Source organism: Ochotona princeps, chromosome 1 (assembly GCF_030435755.1).
Source record: "Ochotona princeps isolate mOchPri1 chromosome 1, mOchPri1.hap1, whole genome shotgun sequence".
NCBI lineage: Eukaryota > Metazoa > Chordata > Mammalia > Lagomorpha > Ochotonidae > Ochotona > Ochotona princeps.
Genome location: NC_080832.1, coordinates 70,319,776 through 70,346,699, shown reverse-complemented (window position 1 = coordinate 70,346,699; position 26,924 = coordinate 70,319,776). Strand labels below are relative to the sequence as shown.

Genomic DNA, 26,924 nt, shown 5'->3' with positions numbered 1-26,924 from the left:
GGGACATAAAGTAACAGAACGGGCCATCTCAGGGTGTCTCCTAGGAATGACATTCTCAAGAAGCCACCTGAGGAGTTCTCTTCTCAGCTCCTCTGCCCCTTGTTACTTAGCACAAAGCAAAGCGTGCGGACTCACTGATACTCACAGGAACACTCTGCCATCAGACTTCCACAGGGCTACAGGGAAAAGGATCACATACAAAGAAGCCGAAGCCTGAGAAACAAGAAGTTCCCTCCCTGGCAAGCAGATTCAACAGCGAGGCGAGCAACGTGACTCCCAGCCCTGTGAGCTAAGCAGCAGTATGCTTCTCTGTGGCTGCCGGACACAGCCTGAATGTCTAGCTGTATTTATACTGAATTTATAAGGATCGAAAAAGGAATGAAGGGTAAATACAAAATTATCTGTTTGTAAACAATTCTTAGATTATACCCAATGCAGAATGTTTAATGAAGCAGTTGAGTGAGTCACAGCTCTGAAGTCACAAAACAATATTATAACTCAAAGTCAAATATGTACTCATTGGCCAGATATATTCGACGGAATATAAGAGCTGCCAATGCCAAAGTCAGGATGACAATGAGCACAGCTGAGCCGCCGTGGTCAGTGTGGTTGACTCTGGGCTGCGGGCCGGGGATGGCGTCGGGGGAGGAGGACGGCCTTCTCTGGCTCTGCTGCTGGGCCCGGCGCTGGCGGGGACTCAAGGACGCGCTCCTGGCTGCAGGCTGTGCGGGCTGTGGGGCGGACGCCGCCACGGGATTCTGGACTCCAAGCTAGGAAATTTGGAGAAATTTTGTTTGAAAATGGCAAAGATAATTTATGTATGTATTTGTTACCTATTCAGGAATACATAGAATCTCAGAGCACCAAATAGGAAGGAAACCTCCCAAGAATGATGTGGAACACGGCGCCTATCAACACCCATCCTCCCCACCCCCCCAGAAAGGCAGGCAGCACGATTTTCTGAGGACTCATTAGGTGGGAGGCATTTACCAGCGACAAGTAAAACAAGCGCAGAGCTTCCCAATGCCCCACACAGGTGGCTTTCTACCCTCCAGCAGGGTCTGTCAGGCACAAGCACGAGGGCACTTGGGAAGAAGCTTGAAAATTAGCCACATTAACAACAACAAAAAGCAGCTCTCAGGAGTGGTGCCTTGTACGAAGCAGGCTTCTTCCAGTCTCTTCATACTGTATCAGTGTGCTTCCGACAGCAAACAGGCAGCACAGGAAGCGCTGGGGAGCTGTCCACTGGTCACAGCAACAGTGCTGGGAAAATCTGGTGTGGCTTTCAAACCAAGCTCACCATTCCCCACAGTTACCACTCGATGAACCAGGCCCAAATGCAGGCAGACCCTTTCCTTACTACAGGGTATTCTATGTGTCAAGAGTTCCTGTAGTACATGTTCAGGCAAGTCTGGAGGCATCATGTGGGATTCAACGTACCCTCAGTCCTGGCACAATGGTTGCCCCTCACAGCACCAAGTGACAATTGCCTTCTATCACTGCAGTGACTGGGCAGTCAGTATCATCACATGGTATCAAGTAACTCCAAACCTTAAGTGTGGGTTACAGATAAAAGAACTGGTAATGGGGCCAAGCAAGGTGGCCTAGCGGCTAAAGTCCTCGCCTTGCATGCACCAGGATCCCATGTGGATGCCGGTTCTAATCCCAGCAGCCCCACTTCCCATCCAGCTCCCTGCTTGTGGCCTGGGAAAGCAGTCGAGGACGGCCCAAAGCCTTGGGACCCTGCACCCGCATGGGAGACCTGGAAGAGCTCCTGGCTCCTGGTTTCAGATCAGCACAGCTCCCGCCGTTGCAGCCACTTGCTGAGTTAATCAATGGACAGAAGATCTTCCTCTCTCTCCTCCTCATTGTATATTTGATTTTGCAATAAAAATAAACAAATCTTTAAAAAAAGCTGGCAATGACACAGTAAAGAAGTGATACAAAACATGACTTCTATCTATTTATACAAACACCCTAACGCTAAGCAATTAGTCTGCTGAGTACACATCACTAATCAACAAAGACATCCTTTCCAACAGAAATAAGAGTGCAGGTTTTATTCAGTTCAGAATAACTTTGGAAACTAAAAATAAAACATTTAAAATATTTTCCATTAGAGAAAATGTAAATAACTAGAAGAAAAAAGAACTGAATAAGGCAATTTAAATTCTTTTTTACAAAGCTAAAAAGGGGATTTTGTGCTGGCTTCCACTATAAGTGTTACAGGCAGACTGATGGTCCCAGTTAACCTGCAGGAGAGTCTGGACTCTGATATTCATCTCACTGTGACATACCTTAAACAGTCTTTCTTAAAACTACACTTTGGAGCCACTAAATGTTATGACCCCTAATACAGGTATAAAGGAACCACTGACTGAAGGAGAAAGAAAACCAGAGCTGATCCTGAATTACAGCCACACAAACTTGGACTTCCATTATGCAGGGTGCCCGGGACCACCTGCCCACTGAAGAAAGCAGAAACAAGCACATCCTCTCATGAGGTCACATCGTCATGAAGTGAGTATTAAATGCTCATTGAGTTGAAGTGACTCACAGTAGCTAGGACAGAAACGTTCCACTTGTAATCTCTCATTCTTCTCATGGCTCAGCCGAGGAGGTAAAAGTGCATAGCACAGCGAATGTATTCTATTAAGAAAACAAACACGATGGTGCTCTCAATCCAGCAACGAGCACAAGACTCAGGCTGCACCCCTACATGTTGTTAGGCTGTCCCGTAACGAGCACAAGAGTCAGGCTGCACCCCACATGTTGTTAGGCTGTCCCGTGACAAGCTGCCTCAGGCGCGGAACCTCAGTCCATTCCAGTGACTGGACCCACGACTCAGCTCTCTTAGCTCCACAGTGAGGATAACATCCAAATTGGCACTAGTGGTCAATTGGGACAATGACAGAAACTACTTAGGATACACAGCTGCTTGTTAGTTCCATTAATTTAATGTATCCTTCTCAGAGGCACTGAAAAATATTTGTAACTTTGTCTGGGGCCACTTTTCTATCCTTGATTGTATGTATCCTTTATTGTATTAACATGGTTAGAAAAACAACCCCTTAAGACAATGACTGTAGATGGTATTTTAGCACATATACTTATAGGAAATATAACACAGTTACAACATTTTAATTAGGTTCCTATGTTGCAGATGCCTTTTGGATAGTATATCATTTACTATAATCTAGTGCTGGCACTAGATATAATCTAGTATATCTAGTATACTAGATACTAGATATAATCTAGTATATCATTTACTATAATCTAGTATATCATTTACTATAATCTGGGGCTGGCACTGTGGCATAAGAGGGAAAGCCACTGCCTGTAAGAAGGCATCCCATGCAGGCACAGATTCAAGTTTCAGCTGCTCCACTCCTTTCTGTGCCTAGAGGCGCAGCAGTGGCTAACGCCACTGGGCACCTACACATACATGAAAACCCAGGAGAAGCTCCTGGCTTTGCACCAGCTCACCTCCAGCCATTGCGGCCATTTGGGAAGTAAGCTAATAGACGGAAGATCTTTCTCTCTTTTACTCCGCCTTTCAAGTCGAATAAATCTTTTTTTAAAAATTCAACTCTAAAATGTTTCCTATTGAAAGCATTAAGAGTCATAATTAAGTCCTCAGTAATATGCAATGATTTTTTAAAAAAATAATAATAATGCATGAGTTTTATTTGTTCTTTTTATATAAAGTCAAGAAAGCCAAGTGGCTTGTTCAGAATCTTAATGCCTGGAAAGAACAGAAAATCTGATATATTAGAAGAACATAAACTGTACTTCTCCCTTTTTTTAATTTATTTATCTGAAAATCAGAGTTACAGAGAAAGGGGGACAGAGAGATAATGGAATGCTGCTTCACTCCCCAGATGGCCATGATGGCCAGGGTTGGGCCAGGCTGAAGCCAGGAGCCACGAGCACTTCATTAGGGTCTTCCACATGGGTAGCCATCCTCCACTGCTCTTCCTACAAACGTCACAAGCAGGGAGAAGGAGCGTGAATACAAAAAGACAGGATTCGGAGCAAAGCACAATAGCCTAGTGGCTGAATCCTCACCTTGCATCCGCCAGGATCCCAAATGGGCCCTGGTTCATGTCCCAGCTGCTCCACTTCCCTTCCAACTCCCTGCATGTGACGTAGAAAGGCAGTAGAGGATGCCCGGATCCTTGAGACCCTGCACCCAGGTGGGAGACCCAGAGGAGGCTCCTGGCTCCTGGTTCCTGGCTCCTGGCTTTGGATCAGCTCAGCTCTGGCTGTTGTGGCCACCCAGGGAGTGAACCAGCAGACAGAAGAGCTTTCTCTCTGTCTCTCCTTCTCTCTGTATATCTGCCTTTCCAAAAATAAATAAATAAATCTTAAAAAAAAAAAAGACAGGACTCAAACCAGCAACCATGTGGAATGCCAGCACCACAGGTGCTGACTTTACAGACTATGCCACAACACCGTCCCCTTTTCTATTTATAGATAGCATCAAAAAGTAACAGATGGTCTGACGCTATTTTCTGTATTTAGACTATTTTCTGTATTTGGCAACCTCTCACTTCCTTAAAGGCTAAAAAAAATGCATAGTTGATCTGGGATTTGATGTGCAACACCTCAATGAATTAGTATCACATTTGCATGTAAGGCAGCTACCTGTATCAAAACAAAGCTTCAATCACTTCCCTTGTGGCCAAATTATTAATCTTAGATAGTTTATATGTACATGTCAGTAAGATTTAACTTAAAATTATAATTTATTGCTTTTCGATACTATAACAAAATTGGTCTCAATTAATGATCAATGCCTATGAAAAAGAATCCAAAGCCTAGAATAAATTAAAAATATAAATGAAAGGTACTAGCATAATGGTAACATCATTATTTGTATACTATAATTGAACTTATTAATCTCTTTGCCCATTTTCCTAGTATTTTCTAATCAATATTGTTTTAAAATTTACTTATTTAAAAGGCACTTTGACAGAGGAAGGAACAGATCTTCCACCCACCGGTTTACTCTCCAAAGGCTGCGGAAGCCAGGACTGGGCTAGGCTAATGCCAGCAGCCTGAAACTGTCCAGGTCTCTCTCATGACCAGCAGGGACCCACGCACCTGCGTCACTTCACTGCTTCCTCAAACACATCACCAGGAAGCTGGATCAGGAGCAGAACATTTGGAACTTAACTGACACTCTGATATGTGTGTCCTGATAGGGGATGGTGGCATTCGAGGAAATAGCTTAACTTGATACACCGCAAGAACAGTGTTGTGTTGAGTTATTCTTTTGTTTGAAAGTCAGAATTATTGATATAGGACAGAGACAGAGAGAGTGTTTTTCCATCCATTGATTCACTCCCCAAGTAGCTGTTATGGCCAGAGCTGGAGAAGTCTGAAGCCAGAAGTCAAGGGCTTCCTTTGGGTGCAGGGGCCGAAGGACTTGAGCCCTCCTCTGCTTTCCCAGATCAACAGCAAGGAAAGGAGCAAAGTGCAGCAGCAGGGGCACAGCCTGACTTCTGTCTGGCATGCCAGAGCCACAGGTAGAGCATTAGCCCACTTGCCACCATGTCATCCCCTCTTAGTCGTTTTAAAAGTACTAATCCATTCAATCAACAGATACATACTGACATGTAGGATACACAAGACACTACACCAGATACTTGGATTATGGTGGGGAGGTCAAAAGCAAGCTGTTAACATCCAAGGAACTTACATATTGGGAAGTGAGCTAGACTATACATAATTACAAAGTAAATGAGAACTGGATTAGGTATACCTAAAATATATAACAAGAAGATCTGAACATAAAAAATTTAATATATCACAAGAAACTGGCCTAATTGAAAGCTACAAGAAAAATCACTTTCTCTGTAATAGGATTGTTCCATTTAAAAAAAAAAAACTGAAATTAAAAATTAGAATATTTTAGATCGAAAACCAATCTAAAAGTTTTAATATTCCAAACTAAAACATAATAACCTTAAAGCTAACTCATATGTTCCTCTGCAATTAAGACAATTACACTGGGGTCATGAGAAAAAGATGGACCCCCATTGACCTACACATTTCTGTCAGGCCTCCCCTTCAGTCCCGCTGGTCCTCCCTGTTCTGGTCCTCTGCCATGCCCAGTCCTCTGTCGCACCAGCAGCAGCTACTCACGACCACTCAGTCTGCTGCTGAGTAAGGAATTCTAACGCAAAGGGCAAGTCTGTATTGGCCCAGCAGCGCCTACTGTCATTTTCTTGCCCTTTAAAGTCACCCATAAATTGGAGAATGAATTATTAATAATTGTTTTTAAAAGATGTGGCTACTTAATCAATTGAAACAGTTAATTGTAAAGGTGCCTGTACTCCTGGAAGTCTGGAATCTCCAACGAGACACCTGCATGCTGTTAGGAGAAAAAGCTCCTGCTTCCTGAAAGACCAGGAGGCAGGCAGGAGATAGGGAGAATCTTGGAGTTTTGAGAGTTACGGGAAAGACAGCTACTTTCGAGGCGTGCTGTTTTATTACTGTCAGCATTGAAGTGATATGATCAGGACCCCAAGCCTATGCATTGTAAATTTTCATTGCCTGCTTTCTCTTTTGTGTCACTATAAGCCCCTAATCAGGTATTTGCTCACTGTCACATAGCTTTTGATTTTCCCATAGATACTTGCTATAAAAACCCCACATATTATTTCGTCTGGGTGCTTCCTGCTCATGGCAAGACGTTGCCCCAGGACTGGAAATTAATACCATTTCACTCGCTATGAACGTAAAATTAAAATTATTTCACTCGCCTTGGAGTCTCACTTGATTTCACTGAACAACAATCAATGTTAACACAAAGACTCCAAAAAACAGCTCAGTTTTTATAGAGAAAACGTAGTCATTATTTTCATAATATTCCTATTTATTTAGCACTGATCAAGTAATATTCTTTCCATTAGCCTCTCTGATCTTCTGGGCTTACTACTTTTATATATATATATATATATGTATATTTTCTGGGTTAGGATTCAGCAACAACACCTATAGCATTCATTGATTCTGCCAACAGTTATTCACTGGACACTGCTACAAAGCAGAACTGTCTGCAATGACAGTAATGTTCTAGATCTAAGTGTCCAGCACAGCGTGCACCAGCTACAGGTGTCTGTGCATACAGCACTTGACACATGGCTGGTATAACTGAAGAACCATATTTTTATTTTAATTTTAATTAAATTTTAATTTACATGGCTACATGTGGCCAATGGCTACTGTATCAGAACATGTTGAAAGCAAATTTTTGACTCTAGGTCTTTAGTAAAGTCGGTGCCTTAATGCAATTTAACAAACTTGCCCAAAATAGTGTCTACACTCTCTAAGACGCTATTTTATTCAGCATCTTGCACTGAACTGAAACTAACTTTTCAGAGAAGTCACAGAATTCTGGAGGGACCGCAGAACTTAAAAACTGTTTGGCTTAATCCTATTTAACAAAAAAGAAAATGGAGGTCTGGAAAGCATGAATAATTTGCTGAATATAATAATATAATTCGTTCAAGGACAGCTGGCTCAGAATCAAACTGTTAAAGAGAATGCAGATTTTCAAATAATAATGTAAATATCCATATAACATTAATAACCAAAAGCCATACCGATGTGCTGGCTGCAGCACCCTGGAATGCTGGAGGTACGTCATCCTGTAAACCATTCAGTGACAGAGAGTGGTTTAGGTCGGAATCCTCAGCGAGAGTCCTTCCTGCTGAATTGACTTCCGCCTGTAAACAGCACGCCCAGAGCAGTGTTACAGCAAGGAGGAAGCACAAGAAGGACCCACAGCCCACTGAATCTCCTCTCCTGAATTGAGTGTAATGGCTAGTTTTACACGTACTATCACTCGGTGAGCACTGGTGTCTAACACTGTGGTACTAACAGGAAGGAGCTTATACAATCCTTCTTCTCACAGAGCTACACGTGATGAGGGACAAAAACCAACATCCATGCTTCACAATCCATAGCCCTGAAAAGCCTCCAAAACTTTCAAAGTCTTTTGTGCAGTTTTTAGGCAAAGCCAGACATGAACTGATGGGGAGTTATTAGCCATTTTTATCCCACATTACTGTAAAGACTCCCATGTCTGCAGGGGGAATGTGAACAGGTTTCATGTATGGCCCCAGATTCAATGGCAGGCTAGCTAACAGATGTTACACTTGTTTTGAAATCCTAAACAATTCTGGTGGATGACACACTTCCAGCCTGCAGACTATCAATGCCAAAGGAACCCCGAGAGGGAACAAGGCAGCCTGCACTGGTTGAGCAGCCCTCTCCCAAGGCTTGCACACATGGGTCAGGCTTCAGAAGAGCAGACACGAGGAAGCATACAGTGTTTTGTTTAATTCAGCTTGACCTTTCTGTGGAACTAAATAAATCCCAGAAATATGAGTGTGGCTCCCTAAAATATTAAAACATTGTATAAAATTTCAATATTTGGGCAAAATGTATGCAGAAAAAATATTAGCGAAATATTCCGAAAATATGAGGGAGATATTAATTCATAGTTTTTTTCCCCTTAGGGTTTATTTATTTGGAAGGCAGGGTTACAGAGAGAAAAGGAGTGACAGGGATGGAGATGTTCTTTGGTTCACCACCCCAGGTGGCGGCAAAGGCCAGGCCTGGGCTAGGCTGAAGCCAGGAGCCTGCACTCACTGCACCTGGATTTCCCACACAGGCGATAGGGGTCCAAGCACTTGACCTGTTTTCTGCCACTTTCTTAGACACTAACAGCAGGCAGCCAGATTTATAGTGGAATAGCCAGAACCCAAATCAAGCACTCATATGGGATGCCGGCATCATAGAGGGCATCTTAACCAGCTATACCACAACATTAGGATGCAGAGTATTTATTTCTCGGAGAACGGAATTAGAGATGACTGTTATTTCTCATTATCTGTATTTCTATAATAAAAAAGTATTTCTACGTATCTATGTTTCTATAATATCTACATTCCTATTAATAATCTCTTATTGTCTATATAATTGTCATATATCTATCATATCTATGTTTCCACAGAAATATCAGTATTTCTAGAAATGTCATTTATTGAAAGGCAGAGTGACAGAGCTCCCATCCACTGCCTACTTCCACACAACATCCGGGACGAGGCCAGGAGCCAGGCACTCCACCCGGGGCCTCCTATTTGGGTAGGTAAGAACCCAAACACTTGACCAGCTTCTGCTGCCTCTCCAGATGCCTCATCAGGAAGCTGAATCTGACCTGTGGCAGCCAGGCCCTGACCTGGCCTGCTCATGCCACATGTGGCTGTCCCAAGAAGAGGCTGAGGTTACAATGCCAAAACACTGCATCCAACAACTAGAATTGACTAAGCACCACAGCTTGAAAGGAAATACATACATTAACTCCTTTAATCCCCATAACAATCCATGAAACAATACCATTACTATTTAAAGATTAGAAAAAGGTGCAAAGTGGTTAAGTAACGCATCTGCGGCCACATTATTATTAAGAAGCAAAGTGAGGATTTGACCTCAGAACCCAAGTTCAAAGACTATACTGTATCACCTTTGTGAATGTAAATTACGAGTTTCGTGATAAGAAATCTCATTTTTAAGACCTTATTCAATAGACATGTATTGATTTCCTCTCTATCCAAAATTTAGCAGTGAACAGCAGGGCTGCGTAATCACAATTTATTCAGGAATGTACATACCTTAAAACTGATCTGTCTAGCCAATTCCTTGGCTTCTTGGTCAGCTTGGCTTGAATCGCTTCCAGATTTTAAAGGCAACAGGACATCCTTCATGGCAGAGCCACATCCTTCGCAACAGAAATCTTGTGATCTGGTAGGAAACAATTTTTTCATGACTAAAAATCAAATAGTTGAACGTTAATTTAAATTTGAGACTCAAACACTAAATGATTAAGACAGGAACACTGGGCAATTTACATTACATTCATCCACATGCTGTGCTTTAGATAAGACAATAATTACAGTTCTGACACAAGTATATATGTTAGGCTGGCATCAAAAACAGTCCAGGTAGTAGATTAAATCTTTTTTTCTCAATGAACTATATGAAGGAGATTAAACTTCAGATTTGCACAATGACAAAACATATAAATTCTCTATTACACTCAAAATCATACATACCAGGTGTATTATTATTTTTTTAAAAGATTTATTTCCAGGTGTATTGTAAGCCTGTGGAAAAGTTCATGACAAACCTCAAGCTATCTTTTAGGAAAAAAACATAAAGCAATAAAGAAGCCAATTAAAAATAGAATTTGGGGCCCAGCACAGTAGCCTAGCAGTTGAAGTCCTCGCCTTGTATGTCCCAAGATTCCACATGAGTGCCGGTTTATATTCCAGTAACCCCACTTCCCATCCATCTTCCTGCTTGCGGCCTGGGAAAGCAGTCAAGAACGACCCAAAGCTTTGGGACCCTGCACCTGTGTGGGAGACCTGGAAGAAGCTCCTGGCTCCTGGCTTCAGATTGGCTCAGTTCTGGCTGTTGCAGCCACCTGGGGAGTGAATCATTGTATGCAAGATTTTCCTCTCTGTGTATCTGCCTTTCCAATAAAAATAAATCTTAAAAAAAAAAAAGAATCTGTTGTATCTTAATTTGCCTTTAAGATGTACTAACTTTTAACTGAGAAATCAGGTAAGCTTAGAGTCCTGCCTGTTTTGATAGTATTAGTTTTTCCACAAATATAGTATGTTACTGTGGCTGAAGCAAAGTCTCTCTTTTTTTAAAGATTTCTTTAATTTTTATAGGAGCCTCTTCCGGGTCTCCCACATGGATGCAGGATCCCAAGGCTTTGGACTGTCCTTGACCACCTTTCCAGGCCACAAGCAGGGAGCTGGATGGGAAATGGAGCAGGTGGGACACAAAGCAGTGCCCACATGGGATCCTGGCACACAAAAGGCAAGGATTTAGCCACTGAGTTACTGTGCTGGGCCCACAACTGGATGAAATCTTGTTTTCTCCAGATTGTTTATGGAGCTAGCCATTAGGTAAACTGTACAGATACAACATCGTTAAGTGGGTTTACTCCCTGCCCTCGAGTTTTTAATATCGTGGACGATCTCACATCTTCTTATTCCCTACTACCTCTGACTGTCCAAGTGGAGACCAGTGACCAAACTGCATTCCAGGAACCAACACCCCCCACTGCAGGAGGGTAAGTAAGTCTACCTACCGCTTCTAAAAAACTCAACAACATGAAGTCAATTCTTGACTTTCCCCACCCCAAGGAAATTAGCACAAAACAAAGAGCCAGAATAGTCCACAAGGTGAGTGGCAAAGCAGAAGACAAACTCATCTCCCAATAGCCATCACTCCACGAGTAATCAGACTTCAACAAAGAGCGCAATGTAAAACTCACTTTTTGGCAAGTGCTCGTCTTTCCTCAGGCGTGTAGTCTAGAGAACCTATGGCTCCCTCTCCCTTTGTTGGCATAAACCCAATGATGGCTAGTAACGCTGTCCTTACTGAAATGAAAATGCAAAGGTCAGCCTAAGTGGTTCAAAAGAAAGAAAACGTACTGTGGAAAGAGAAGAAAAGTTGAGGCTTTCACAGAAGCAGTACTGCATTAAAATGGGGGCAGAAATCCAGACATGTGAAAGCATTTGTGTTACTTATTCTACAACATCTAATCAATGACCAAAAATACCTTCAGTCTACAAAGCACGCTATACTTCATTAGGATCAGGGACTGACCGAGTTAGAGTGACTTCCACCCCTATAAATGAACACTTACTGCTCCAAGAGGGCTGCCAGGTTTCAGGATGGTGTCCTGAGATGCTCAAACAAATCTTCTTGCCCACTTCAAATCGTCCATTAGCCTTAGCAATAAAGAAGTTCAGAAAAATTGCAGGCATGTATTATTGTTCTTTACTTTTTTACATATATACTTTCTAAATACAAACATATTTTACAGACTCACATATAAGTGATAATAATCTTTCAAAGAATGTAACTCTAGGGGTGCACAGATTGGTTCCTTATAGATGCCCCCAACGTATCTGTTGGGTGCTTAATAATAAAAGTTATTTTTTGGTGTTACAGCATCTTTCTAAAACTGAAATTTAAATATGAACACTTGTGGAGGCACTATCCTATGCATAGTGAAGAGCTCCTCAAACAGCTGCAACATTTGGAGCTGGGCTGGACTGAAGCCAGGAGCCTGGAGCTTCTGGGTCTCCCACATGGGCCCAAGGTCTTAAGCCATCATCTGCTCCTTTCCCGGACCATGACAAGGGAGCTGGACCAGAGTGGAGCAGCTGGAACTCAAACTAGTGCCCCTGTGGGCTGTTGGTACCACAGGAAGAGGCTTAGCCTGTTATGCCACAGCCCCAGCCCCTCAGTAAAGTATTTTAAGGAGAAGACATAAGAGGCTAGGATAAAATCAAAGGCATGGAGAGAAAGGCATCTGAGACAGAAATGACTTTCAGAAGAATGATGCTGTTTGACAAGACAGAAATGCCAATCAGAGGTAAAGATTTTGGGCATGTGTCTGACGTCTCTAGGAGAGCTGCTGATGTACCCAGCAGGCAGGTAGCAATGTAGGTACACTGACGTCACACGTGATCACTGAAGCAATGTCACAGCAACAAGGAAGAGCAGCTGAAGTCTGAACTTGTGAAATGTTTTAGGAGGAAACATGAAAAAAGAGATGAAGTTAGAAAGTATGTACTATTTGGGCAGAGACTAATTCAGTCACTCTGCACCCAAAGGACCAGTAAGGACCTGTTTAACAAATATTTATTCAATGAAAGTTGAGGAACGGGCCCGGCGCTGTATCCTAGCGGCTAGGGTCCTCACCTTGTATATGCCTGAATTCCATATGAGCACCAGTTCTAATCCTGGCAGCCCTGCTTCCCATCCAGCTCTCAACTGTAGCCTGGGAAAGCAGTCGAGGATGGCCCAAGGCTTTGGGACCCTGCACCTGCGTGGGAGACCAGAAAGAGGCTCCTGGCTCCTGGTATTGGAACAGGCTCAGCTCCAGCCAATGCGTCTACCTGGGGAGTGAATCATCGGACGGAAGATCTTTCCTCTCTTTCTCTCCTCCTCTATGTATATCTGACTTTCCAATAAAAATAAATCCTCTTTAAAAAAAAGTTGAGGAAGACTTTCTGAAAGACAGAATCGGAACTAGAGTCCAATACTGAATATGAAGAGGGCAGGGCTGGTTCTCAGCCAGTGTGTTCAATGTCACCATCCCATGGCTTTAACCATTGAGTTATTTCTCTACTCATTGATCAAAAGGTGCTGCCACCTCCTGCCACCACCAACGTTCCCCGTCCACCAGCACCTCCCACCCCCAAGGCTGCCTGGCTGTCCACATTATTGTGGTAGGGCAGGGTGGCTCCAGGATCCCGCTCCAGCCTGCCTGCCCACAGGCGCAATCCTCAGGAACATCCAATCCTGGCTAAGCATCTTGCAGGAGTCCACAGAGCAACTTGATCGTGTGAGGATCTGCACTTCATACAACGTTCCTTTTGGCAGGGTGAGAAACAGAATTTCAACAATATTGTGTAGTCTGCCTGCACTGGAATGGAGAGAGTCCTGGTCAGAATCCAGGTTTACTGGCTCTAAGATGACGCTCTTTGCAATACGCCAAGTCCAGGTAAAGAGGAGCCTGAGTTTCGAACTCAACGTGAATACATCTTGTTTCACCATTGGCTACCCCATCGTATGTTTAAAGCAGACAGAACAGAATGAAGATGAAGAAAGGCCGTGGGACTGAGACGGTGTGGGAGCATTTCAACCATGCTAGGGTGTAAGTCAGACTGCAACAGAGCAAACCACAGAAGGGTGCACAGAGGTTATCCAAGAGAAAAACAGTGACAGCTTTGAAGTGCTAGGATGCAGAAAGGGTTTTTGTTTTTTCCTGAAAAGGTTTTATGGGTTTTTCTTTGTTTTTGCAAGGCTAGCAGATAATTAAAGGAAATCTTCACAAGAGAAACTGGATCAAAAGTTTTCATTCACATGAAGAAAAGATCTGTAGGGGCCTGGCGCAATGGCCTAGTGGCTAAAGTCCTCGCCTTGAACGCGCTGGGATCCCATATGGGCACCGGTTCTAATCCCGGCAGCTCCACTTCCCATCCAGCTCCCTGCTTGTGGCCTGGGAAAGCAGTCGAGGACAACCCAAAGCCTTGGGACCCTGCATCCACGTGGGAGACCCGGAAGAGGTTCCAGGTTCCCAGCTTCGGATCGGCGCAGCACTGGCCGTTGCAGTCACTTGCGGGGTGAATCATCGGATGGAAGATCTTCCTGTCTCTCCTCCTCTCTGTATATCTGACTTAGTAATAAAAATAAATCTTAAAAAAAAATTTCTGACTTTAAAAAAATATATATATATATAAGGAAAAAAGATCTGTAAAGATGGCAAGAAAATCTGAGACAGAACTTTCCCCTATTCCTCAACGCTCCCCACCCTAGTCGGTGCTCCACATGGGCATGCATTCCTCTCAACTACGCAAACATCATCAAAAACAAGAAATCAGCACATGGGGCTGGCGCTGCGGCATGGCACACTAATCCTCCACCTGCCATGTCATATGGCTGCCAGTTTATGTTCTGGCTGCTCCACTTCTCATCTACCTCTCTGTTTATAGCCTAGGAAAGCAATGGAGGATGGCCTTGGGCCTTGGGCACCTGCTCCCACTTGGGAGACCCAGAAGAAGCAACTAACTCCCAGCTTCAGATGAGCTTAGCTCCGGCCACTGCAGTCATTTGGGGAGTGAAACAGCAGGTAGAAGACCTTTTCTCTCTCCTCTATAAAATCTGCCTTTTAAATATAAATAAATCTTTAAAAAAGAAATTAGCACTAGTAATCCCGTATCAATCCAATGAGGGAAGTACTGTTATTGTCACTATGAAGATAAAGGAAGTAAAGAGAAGAATGTAGGAAAGGCAGGAAGTTGAAGATGATGTAACTACGAAGTACAATAACATTATCCCTGAGAATTAACCACGCGCCACACACTATGCCCAGCATTTTGTACACCTTAACTCACTGAATCCTAACAACCCACCCATTGGTATCATTAGCCCATTTAAGAGACATCAGCTTCCTAGAAATTATTTGGGGAGGGAAAATTATAGTCCCAGGATCTGGAGAATTAAAAAAAAAAAAACCACAATGTTTTACCTACTTTTTGATGAAAATGTATGTCCTGACTATTCTTTGCAGCCAGCAAAAGGGGCTGATCAATAAGTGTTCCAAAGAGCCAAGCATCCTTACCGTTAGGAGAATAATACTCGGAGGTTTCATGGGATACTCTGGCGGCAGCACAATTCGTCCATGATAAACTCCTCCGTCAAAATCAGAATCTGGAGGCCCTCGGACTGTGAAGTGCCATTCGAAAAGGTTGTCCTGAACAAAAACAACAGTCCATGAGGAGTCAGTAACACTACAAAGTGAGGTCACTTTTACCAATATGATTATCAGAAATAATTGTATTCAGGAAGAAAAATTAAATGTTTTATTATTGTTAGAACAGTTTTGAATATACAGGATGTCTCAGGGATAAAAGCTATGCATAAATAAATAAAAGCTGAAAATAAAGCTGCTTAACCTAGCTTTCCTGTGTCATAAGAACTAAAGTCTTTTTCAAGCAAATACATTAGGTTTGCATTAAACTCAGCAGTTAAGATGCCCAGCTGTAGGCAACCGCCTAGGTTGCACTGTACCTAGGCAAGTGTTACACTGCTGGGAGAAAATCAGCTAATAGCTGGCGGGCATCCTGGGCCTGGTTAATGCCAAATTTGTGTTAACTATACCAGTGTGCCAGCATAGTGGCCTATTCTGTACGTGGGGGGCAGACGCTGGCATGTCAGCAGACAGGGTCTAGGGACCCATGCACAAGTGCATATGGGCCCTGGGTGGGCAGGGCAGGCAGGGCCCAAAGGCAGCATGAATACCACCGGAGGACTGGGCTTAGGAATCTGTGCTCTCAAGGGCACGGAGGGTTGTGGATTGTAAAGGGAAGCAGATCTGGAGATGTGTGGGAAGGACTGCTGAAGGAGAACATGACAGGTGAGGAGTGACTTCTGGGGGACTGTCACCAACCAGGCTACTGCTGCACTTGCAGGTAAACAAGGGGACTGACATATGAGGTTTAGAGGTAGGAAACTGGAGGACCTTCTGAGGCCAAACCAATATACTCATTCACGTGAGAGACCCAAGTTGGGATTGTTGGTATTAACCACTGCCTGTAAGCACATGTGAAAACTATGGCAGGACTCAACCACAGTACCTGCCAGTCAGAATCGGGGCAGGGTATGAATCACGGCTAGGCCGTGACACTAACCAGCTCATGAGAGAACTGGGTCTGGAAGCAGATTTGTAGGGGATCATGGGCTCACCCCTGTGGGACTGCCATACCAGCTGGTTTGCTCGAGGGCTGAGGGTGGTGATGGGCTGAGGTAGGCATGACCATGGAACTCAACAACACTCGTGGGTACTGGGGTTAGGAATAGGCAGGATGGTCCAGGCTGTATCATCTGCAGGAACACCCAAGAACTGGGTTTGAGACAGGCTAGGCCACAACAATCAACAGCACACACAAAGGTTGACACTGAGGTCAGACTATGCCAGGTAAGGGCAAGCGTGAGATCTGGTACGAGAGTGGGCCTAGCGGAGGAACTTGGGGAACTCCCCTGGTGGGTCATCACTCCTAATAGTGAGCACGTGAGTCAGGGTTGGGTGTTGGGTCAAGCCAGGCCAAACCATAGCATACTAACATGTGAGGGAGCCAGGACAGGGTGAGGGCCATGCTGATGTGGAGTGAGCCAGACCTCATTCTGGCTAGCACACACAGGAGTCAGGCTGGAATCACCTCTGGTGAGGTTTCTCTGTGGACTCCCCAAGTGGATCACTGGACTCAGAACTCCAACCACAGGAAAAATCACAGGATCTATGGTCTGACCATAGAGTGCATGTGTCAGAACTGGGTCTCCATAGTTGCTGAGGCCTGTGCAGTAGGCATGCTCAGAGGACACTGACAGCATGCACAGGCAGGCTGAGGCTTGTGCAGTAGGCATGTTCAGGGAGGACATGACAGCCAGTTAATTGAGGCCTGCAGAGGACGTCTAGTACCATGGCAGGCAGAACAAGTTGGACAACTCCTGGACAAGATTTGACAGCAAGCATTAGAATAAATCAATACTCTAAGGTGGACTATGTCAGAAAATGGACCTTGGAAGGATTTCTTCAACCTTGGATCAACAAAATCAACAGCATCTTAGAACTATCGAAATCACTTAAGCAGTATTTGGAACATGCTCCACATCGGGGACCCTGGGATGACATGGGGTGGCTCATTCCCCATTCCTGGGGATTGATGCAGTTGGGTTGCTGGGAGAGGCCCTCTACCCTTGTCTCTCCACTTTAACCAGATACCAGAAGAAAGGAAACGAAATAGTTGTCTCCTCCACTTTCCCCCATTCCTCAACCCTCCCCACCCTAATCGGTGGTCCACATGGGTATGTCTCCCTCTCAACTATGTAAACATTATCAAAAAGAAAATGAATTTCTTATTTAAAACAAACATGTCTTTTGGGACACGTACAACCCATCTCCAAGTCTCAGCTCCACTTCTCATCCCAGCTTCCTGCAGATGTGCACCCTGGGCGGCAGGGTGATGGCTCAGGGAGCTGGGTCCCTGCCAGCCACAGGAGAGTCCGGAATGAGTTCCAGGTTCCTGGCTTTGGCCTGATCTAGCCTCACTTGTTGCGGGCATTTGGGAAGTCAACCAAGGGAGGGAAGATTTGTGTCTCTTTTTCTCTCTCTGCTTTTCAACAACAACAACAAAACTTAAGTGTTGTTATATACTCACAAATCAGATTGATTAACTGGAAATAAATTTTTGAAAGGATTTAAATGACTGTATAATTCAGATTAACTTTAACACATTTGCTGCTAATGTCACCTTACAATTAACAAGTAGTTTCTAACTTGTAACATACTTGCACATACATTCTTACAACTTTATTCTCACTATAACCATGAAACCAATTTAAATTATCTCCTTTTATAGATGAGAAGTCTCAATAGGGCAAAAGACATCGGCACAAAACCTCAGACCTGAATGTGGCTGGGGCTTCCAAATTCCATCCTCACACCCATAATCAAGACCTAACACCACCTTAGCATCGATAACCCTTGTCAATGGACCAGGATCTGCTCTTTTGAAAGTGAATGAACAGTGAAATACACACGAACCACAGGAAATAAAATGTACCAGTAAACTACATCAAACACATCTGTAATGGCTCAAAGCAACGGAAAAGCAAAGCAATTTTTAGAAATGTGTTTTAAATATTGAAGTCTTAAAATATATGTGGGGAAAAAAAAGGAAACTAACCTCCAAGGGCTGTGCGTGGTAATGATCTGTTGGATCTTTTAGTTCTGCTGCTTCTTTCATTAATCGTTTCACAGCTAAAATAAAGCGCACAAATTAGAGACATTTAAAATACACTTTCCTGAGTGATTAAGACAGACCAACAGGCTTAATGAAAAATCTGCTACTTCAAAGGCAAACGCGCAGCTCAGACATGTACAGTGGCAGCTCGAGCAGAGGGTAACTAACAACTGCATGGGAGGCAAGGGTCACAATCAAGGCACTTCAAAGAGTCACGCCTTGACTCAGGTATAGAGGGATGACTCCATTTTAAAATAATAAATACTTGTGCATATTTCCAAGTGGTGGCATTTACATACTATGTTAATTCAATCCTCAAAATATTAGATAAGTATAATTTTGATCCCCACTTTCCAGATGAGAAAACCTAGACACTCAGCAAGAAGACAGTCCGACTGCCCCTTTTTAAAAATGTGCTTCTGGAGCTCATGTTCAGTGAATGGTGACATCCCTCCGCAGGTCCCTAGCTTCCGCCTCTCACCAGTGGGTGCTACAGCTTAGCCCAGCCTGCCCACCTCAGACCCAACTTGCATATAACCCAGCAGGTGCCCAGTCTAACCTGTCCTGTCCCTTATCCATTCTGACTCTCATGAGTACCAGCAGATGCTGGAGCCTAACTCAGTCTGGCTCGCCCCCTCAAACCAAGCCCAAATGCATGCCAATGGGTGCGGCAGCCTTGCCCAGCCCAGTCCACCCACAGCACTCATACTCACAGGGGAAGCTACAGTCTAGCAGGTCAAGAGTTCCCCTACTGGGCCTGTCTCCAGTGCCAGATCTTGCTCATGCGGAAAGGTGCTCTGACCCAGCCTAGCACAGCCTACTCACAGTCCCAGCTTTTGCATGCACCAGCATGCAATGCTACTTGGCCCAACACAGGTCTCCCACATGGGCAGGTGCCTTGGCCTGACCCAGACAGACTCTCCAGTTTCCCCTCTTAACCACCATCTCAGCTCCCTCACCTACCTGCGAGTGCAATAGTCCAGTCCAAGGACACCCTCAGAAGTCCTTCCTCCGGTGTCAAACATGCCCTCAGCCACTTCCACTCCAACACGTCCCCAGACCCCCTTCCCTGGGCAATCTGTAGCCCATTCTGCCTCTGCCTGGAGGTTGAGGTGGTGTGTCCCAGTCCGGCATTCTCCACCTTCCCCAAGCAGAGTCATAAAGAGAGAAAGGGAGGTCTTGCATCTGCCGGCTCAATCCCCAAATGGTCACAAGGGTCAGAGCTAGGCCAGGCCTTAACTAGAATCCAGAAGTTTCATCCAGGTCTCCCACAAGGGTGCAGGGGTCCAAGGACTTGGCCAACTGCTGTCATTTTCCCTGGTGCATTAGCAAGGAGCTGGATCAAAAGAATGGCAGTTGGGATGCCAGTGCTCCTTGGCACGGTCCCCTGTCTCTGTAACTTACTTAACAGATGAGAAAATCAAACCTTTTGTTTAATGAAAACTCCAAAGTGCAAAATAAATAACAGGGAACTGCTGTGGCTGAACAGGCGGCACATAAGGGCCTACACGCTATTTACTTTCTTCCACATTAACTCACTCCTGAAGGGGTCCTAGGAAACAAGGATTGGAAACCCCGGGTTCAAATCACATTAAAAACATCATTCTTATTATTTAATATTACTTGAAATGTGTGTGTGTGTGAAATCATGGAAGCTGTTATGAAATTTGGCAACACTCAGCAATGAAAAACTTTAAAGAGATCATTTTCTCTCATCTGATGACTGAACACAATGAAGTTGAAGAAGTTACATTTTACGTTCCCATAGCCTCTTCACATTTTCTCTGCTTTATCTGTATTCTACTAAATTCAACATGAGAGGGGCTTGGCATGGTGGCCTAGCAGCTAAAGTCCTCGCCTTGAATGCGCTGGGATCCCATATGGGCACTGGTTCTAATCCCGGCAGCTCCACTTCCCATCCAGCTCCCTGCCTGTGGCCTGGGAAAGCAGTCAAGAACGACCCAAAGCCTTGGGACCCTGCACCCATGTGGGAGACCCAGAAGAGCTCTGGGCTCCTGGCTTCGGATCGGCGCAGCACCAGCTGTTGCGCTCACTTGGGGAGTGAATCATCAGATGGACGATCTTCTTCTCTCTCTCTCCTCCTCTCAGTATATCTGACTTTGTAATAAAAATAAAATAAATCTTTAAAAAAATTCAACAGGAGAGAAGAAAAATAATAATAAATACCCAATAGATATAACTCAACATTATGAAATATGTATGAAAGTGCAAGAATGAGTATAAAAATACATCTATACCAACCCTGCAAAGGAATAATCACTGCCTCAACAACTACAGATGTTGAGCTTTTCAGCCCATAGACCACAGAGCACATACCGCGTGAGAGCTAAAACCACGCAGCCAAGCAGAAGGTAAGACAGTCTAGTGTTTTCATAATCTGTGCTTTGTCCAGAAATAACATATTAGGAATGTTGTAGTGGAAAAGAACAGGGACTCTGGAGGTAAAGCTGTATGAAAATCTGACTGTGACATTCATAGCTCTAAGTCCTTGAGCAAGTCATCTAACCTTACTGTGGCTCAATGCTTACATTTGTCAAATGGCAGACAGTAATTTCTTCACTTCTTACTCCTTTCCTTTTCACCCCTCCGTCTTCCCCAGACCACCAGTTGTTAGTGTGAACAATGGACTGGGCTACAGGCCTTCTCATTGTTCTCTCTGGTTCAAAACCACACCCCAGACATATGTAGCCCGCTTAGGACACGGCTCCCTGGCTCCTGGGAAGAATCACTGCTACGGAATGGGGAAAGTCCAAAGCGCTGCCTGGCAAGCAGGGTAGAGTGCAGTAGCTCCTCCCGATACGCCCCTCTCGTTTCCACCTGGCTAGAGAGGACCCCTCACCACCCAGTTCCAAACCATGTTCTGCAAGGTTATTCCACTGACCCTTACTGCGGGAAAATAAGCTGTGCCATGAAAGGCAGAGATGATACCTACGGGCCTGCTCTAGTTCTTCCTTTCTCTCTCTCTCTCTCTCTCTTTTTTTAATGATTTATTTGAAAGTCAGTATTAGAGAGAGCTTCTACCTGCTGGTGCGCTCCCCAGGTGACAATAACCGCGGGCCAGACCGAAGTCAGGAGCTGGGAGCCAGGCCTGGGTCTCGCACATGAGTTGCAAGGAGTCTAAAGATTCAGGGAGCATTTCCCAGGCCATAAGCAGGACAGTGGGACAGAAGCAGAGTGGCAGGGAGACAAACTGGTGACCCTATGGGATGCTGGTGTTACAGGTGGTAGTCTCATCCACTACACCATAACACTAGCCCCTTGTTCTTACTTCTTATGGAGGCTACGTAGTCACTCTGGGTATGAACTCTGGGCTCCTTGGGCCTAGGCATTAGCATTTTTTTTTTAAGACTTATCCATTTTTATTGGAAAGTCAGATTTATAAACAGAAGGAGAGACAGAGAGGCATAGATTTTCCATCCACTGGTTAATTCCCCAAATGGTTACAACTGCTGGAGCTGAGCCAATCTGAAACCAGGAGCTAGGGGCCTCTTCTAAGTCTCCCAGGAACTTGAGCAATCCTGCTGGGCTACTTTCCTAGGCCATAAGCAGGGAGCTGGATGGGAAGTGAAGCAGCCAGGACATGAACCAGTGCCCAGAGGGGATGCCAGCACTTGAAGGTGGAGAATCAGCCTATTGAGCCCTGGCACCTGCCCAAGCATTAGCATTCTTCATACATCCAGGACATCTTACTGGATTTACACTGGGGCTTGAAGCTAACATCTAGCTGGAAATAAAGAGATCCTTTACAGGTCCCTACCTCCCACACATCAATTTCTCTTGGAAAGCAAGTATCTTGATACCATCAATTCTCAAAGCACACATGAAGCGCAGGACACAGAGAACGTAAACTCAGTGTTACACCACTGTCTCTTTGTACTCCTACAGTGAAGGAACTTGAGCAAACATTTAAGATGTTCCTGCTAAGGAAAACCCTGCCAAAGATTCAACAAACAGGGTCCGGTATAGTAGCCTAGTGGCTAAAGTCCTTGCCTAACATGCGCCAGGATTCCATATGGACACTGGCTCATGTCCCGGCAGCCCCGCTTCCCATCCAGCTCTCTGCTTGTGACCTGGGAAAGCAGTCGAGGATACCCAAAGTCCTGGGACCCTACACCCACGTGGGAGACCCAGAAGAAACTTCTGGCTTCAGATAGGCTCAGTCTGGCCACTGTGGCCACTTGGGGCATGAACCAGCAGATGGAAGAGCTTTCTGTCTCTCCTCTCTGTAAATCTGACTTTCCAATCAAAATAAATAAATCTTTAAAAAAAAAAAAGATTCAACAAACACCTGAAGAATGTCTGACTTTTAGAAGAATGACCATAACCGACTTCCCACCCCGAGTTCACAGTGAGTAAAGACATGAAAGCAATCACAACACAATATGGTAAGCCAGATCAACTGTGTGCATGAACAGGGACCAACCTTCCTGTGACTAGGGGCGGTGAACTAAGCTGAATCTGAAAAATGCTTGAAGAATCCACAGGACCTTTGGAAGGATCAAAGAGAAGGCATTCCAAGAAGAGGTTCCAACAGTGATCAGGCAGACAAGTGAGCAAAGCTGGAACACGCTGATTCTCAGTTCCACTTGGAGGCAGTTCAGGCAAAATCAACAGATGGCTAAAATACAAAGGAGTAGGGCCCAATCCCGGTGGCATGTCCTAGTGGCTAAAGTCCTCGCCTTGAATGCGCCAGGATCCCATACGGGCACCGGTTCTAATCCCGGCAGCTCCACTTCCCATCCAGCTCCCTGTTTTTGGTATGGGAAAGCAGTCAAGGACGGCCCAAGGCTTTGGGACCCTGTACCCGCATGGGAGACCTGGAAGAGGTTCCTGGTTCCCAGCTTCGGATTGGCACAGCACTGGCCGTTGTGGTCACTTGGGGAGTGAATCATCGGACGGAAGATCTTCCTCTCTGTCTCTCCTCCTCTCAGTATATCTGACTTTGTAATAAAAATAAATAAATAAATAAGTAAATAATACAAAGGAGTATGAGTGGTGGGCGATGAGGCTGCTGAGAAAGGTAAGGGTCAACTCAGCAGTAGCCCGGGGGCCAAGCCAGTTTACTCTGAACGCTATCAGGAAGCTATGGAAACTTTTTCCAGTTGACATTTGAAGTGTAATCTAATCACTTTTTGCTTTGTTTTAATTGGCCTGGTGGTGATAGTGACTGATTACATTATGTGTGTCTCTATGTGTTCACACATTGTATGTCACATGAGTGTGTGTGCTATGTACTTTAAGACAGAATTTGAGAACAGGGTGAACCATGAAATCAAAGGTGACTCCCATGGGTGCCTAAGTGCTATCCAATCACTGGAGTGAGATTCAAGTTTGGGGAAGTAGAGAAAATCAGTTTTGTGTTGTTTCCTTCCCCTGGCCAATGAATGGGAAGTCTGGGTGAAGACCCTCAGATCCCTGTAAATTCTATGTATCTGCAGCTTGGGAGAAGGGTTGAAGTTGAACATTAAAGCTTGATAAAGACTGGCACAAAGATGAAGTGTCTGGGCCCAGTGCTGTGGCGTACCAAGCTAAACCTCCTCCTGTGGGACTGGCATTTCATATGGACACGGATTCGAGTCCCATCTGCTCCACTTTGATCCAGCTCCCTGCTGGTGGACCAGGCAAAGCAGTGGAGGATGGCCCAAGTGCCTGGCCTCTAGCACCAACATGGGAGATCCTGGCTTCAGTGCAGCCCAGCTCTGGCCCCTGCAGCCATTTAGGAAGCAGATGGGAGATTCTCTCTTTTCTTCTCTACCTATAACTCTACTATTCAAATAAAAACAAACCTTGTTTAAAAAAAAAAAAAGATGCAGTTGCCACCAGTGACAAATAAAGGATACTCCCTGCATCCTGGTGGAGGTCATGGTACCTTCTGTGTTCCCAGCAGCCACCACTCATAGCCCTTCTATGAAAAGCTGCCACAGGAAACTCTTTCTACATAGGTCTCCCTCCTTTGTACTGTAAGATCTTTCTGTCTTACCCACAATGGAAGCACGCAGGGACCAGGAAGCCTCATTCAGAGACAACTACCAAATGGCTCATCAGAGGCTTCTAGAATGGCCTTCCGCACAGCTCCACCTACAATCACAAGCCCATTCCAAAAAACAAACAAAAAATCACAAAGTTTTCCTTCCTATGAAATGAACAGATATACTATCCCCATTACCCAGACCCCTAACCAGTTAGTTGTCTGTACTGTCCTTACTTAAATTTCCCATCCACACTTCTAAGACAAGCCCACATCACACAGGGAGGAGGGGTTAGGTTCTTTACATTACATTTCCTTCTATATGGGCATTATTCTAAAAATATTACAGGATTGAGAAGAAAACAAAAGGCATTTTTACTCTGCAAATCCTGTATCTCTTCTAATTCACCTTCTCCCCAAATCGTCAATGTCAAAAAGATTTTTTTTATTTTTATTTATTTATTTATTTATTTATTTATTTAAGATTTTTATTCATTTTTATTACAGCCAGATATACACAGAGGAGAGACAGAGAGGAAGATCTTCCATCCGATGATTCACTCCCCAAGTGAGCCGCAACGGGCCGGTGCGCGCCGATCCGATGCTGGGAACCAGGAACCTCTTCCGGGTCTCCCACGCGGGTGCAGGGTCCCAATGCATTGGGCCGTCCTCAACTGCTTTCCCAGGCCACAAGCAGGGAGCTGGATGGGAAGTGGAGCTGCCGGGATTAGAACCGGCGCCCATATGGGATCCTGGGGCTTTCAAGGTGAGGACTTTAGCCGCTAGGCCAGGCCGCCGGGCCCTTATTTATTTATTTTTTTAGAATAGTAATACCACCTTTGAGGAAATGAAACCCAAGAGAGGAAACTACAAGCACGTCAGCCAGAGCTCAGGCAGCCAACAGTAAGTCACAGCTTGGAGAACCAAGGGCTTACCACCACGGTCTCAGCAACAGTAACCCATCAACACTGAGCAACATCTTCTGACAACAACCTCTTGGGACAACCTATTTCTTCTCAATTCCAAGCCGGACCACTTGCCTGCATCATTCTCTGAAAATTCCATCAACACTTCTCTGTTCTCAAGGAACCATGTGACCAAAGAGTCGCCATATGTTTCTAGCCAAATGGTTTTATTTCAATCTACCACAACCCAAGCAATTCATTCTACCATCTGACCTGAAAAGTGAAGCTCTTCTTTTCTTCTGATGGTCCCAACAACCCCCAAAAGGTTTTACTAGATGGGGTGGGAGGAGGGGAGTTTTGAATCTACAACCCACAGCTTTCACTGGATTTTTTAAGGAGCCTATGCCTCCCCCCAAAAAATATCATGGGCAATTCTACATACTTTGACACCTAAGGACATTTCTACGTTTAATCATAGCCAAAGACCAGGCAGTGATCCCTAGGACCATTTCTTCGCCTAAAAGCATTCAAGCCAACTCCATTCAATGTCCTCAGGCTTTTCTAGAATCTGTGCCTATTCCGAAATATTTTTCAAAATCAGGCTCAAGATGCTAGTCCAGCTGATTCCTATTGAGAAGCCACTTGTATGGAAACAAATTTTAAGCAGCTGCAAGAGTTGATCCAGTCGTCACTAATGCCGGCCTGTGGAGTTTCTAGGGTCATTCTAAAGCACCAGAAGACAACCGGAGGCAGGTGAGCTAATGAGCAGGAAGCAGGGATACTGAACCCAGGAAAGACAATCTCTGTGACTAAGAGATCTATAGCATCTTGGACAGTTTGACAAAAATCATAGTTAGCTTTCCAGTGCATTTCCCAACCAGGTTTTTTAGCTCCCTGCTTAAGTGGTCTAGTTACTGAGCATTTCCTTTACGCCTGAACTTCCATTCATACCAAATGCCGCAAAGAAAATATTTTAAATGAGCAAATACCCATATGTGAGAGTCAAAGAGCAAACAGCTTAAGGCAGCAACAGGGAGGGGTGGCGACGGTGCTAGGGTTGCAGGTACACGAAGGGACCACCATCCCACTGCCACATCATCTTTCCACCTGCTCTCGCGGGTGGGATGATGACCCCAGCTCTCCGGAACGAAAAGGAGGAAAGGCAGAAGCTCGGGCGTCCGCAGGTCCCAGTGACTGCAGCGGGTGACTGCCCGTCGCCCCGCCCTGCGGCCTGCACCTCCCCAGCAGCCGGCGGACTCGCGTAGAGCGCGAAACCGGGAGACGAACCCCGAGCGGCGGCCGAGGTAAGACAGTGGTGTCAGGTTCCAGAAACCAAGGTCCTTCCGCCCTGCCTGCCCATCGCCCTCCGGCCCCGTCTTCTCACCCGGACTCTTCAGGTTGTAGCGGGTCTCCATGGCAGGGCGCTGGCCCGGCCTCCCGGCTCGCTGCCACCTTCTCTCCGCTCCACCGCCGTCCGGGTCTCAGCGCGGCTCTGGCCGAATGGGCCCGGCTCCCGGGAAGCTCCGCAGACGCTGCCCAGCCCAGCCCGGACTGCAGGCGGGGTGGTGAGGGCGCGAGCGAGGCGGGCGAGGCGCGGGCTTCGCGAAGGCGCCGCCTCCTCCG

The 26,924-nt window shown here is 45.2% G+C and overlaps 1 protein-coding gene across 1 annotated transcript; it reads right to left on the bottom strand.

Moving 5' to 3' along the window:
• Positions 1-415: 415 nt before the first annotated feature.
• UBE2J1 (ubiquitin conjugating enzyme E2 J1) lies at positions 416-26,924 on the bottom strand. The gene is made up of 8 exons (XM_004580386.3): positions 26,686-26,924; positions 18,351-18,424; positions 15,227-15,358; positions 11,738-11,822; positions 11,363-11,468; positions 9,687-9,816; positions 7,614-7,736; positions 416-770 (listed from the first exon to the last, which is right to left on the bottom strand). The coding sequence occupies exons 1-8, from the start codon at positions 26,714-26,716 to the stop codon at positions 492-494; spliced, it is 960 nt and encodes a 319-aa protein (XP_004580443.1). The 5' UTR covers positions 26,717-26,924; the 3' UTR covers positions 416-491.

Bases quoted from the DNA above. Each gene is read 5' to 3' on its own strand.
- UBE2J1 (XM_004580386.3), bottom strand. From the start codon at position 26,716: ATGGAGACCCGCTACAACCTGAAGAGTCCGG. The intron at 11,823-15,226 runs GTAAGGATGCTT...TTTATTGCTAAG, and splicing joins CGAGTATTATTCTCCTAACG to GCTAATGGACGATTTGAAGT. The intron at 7,737-9,686 runs GTATGTACATTC...TGCTGTTTACAG, and splicing joins CTAGACAGATCAGTTTTAAG to GCGGAAGTCAATTCAGCAGG.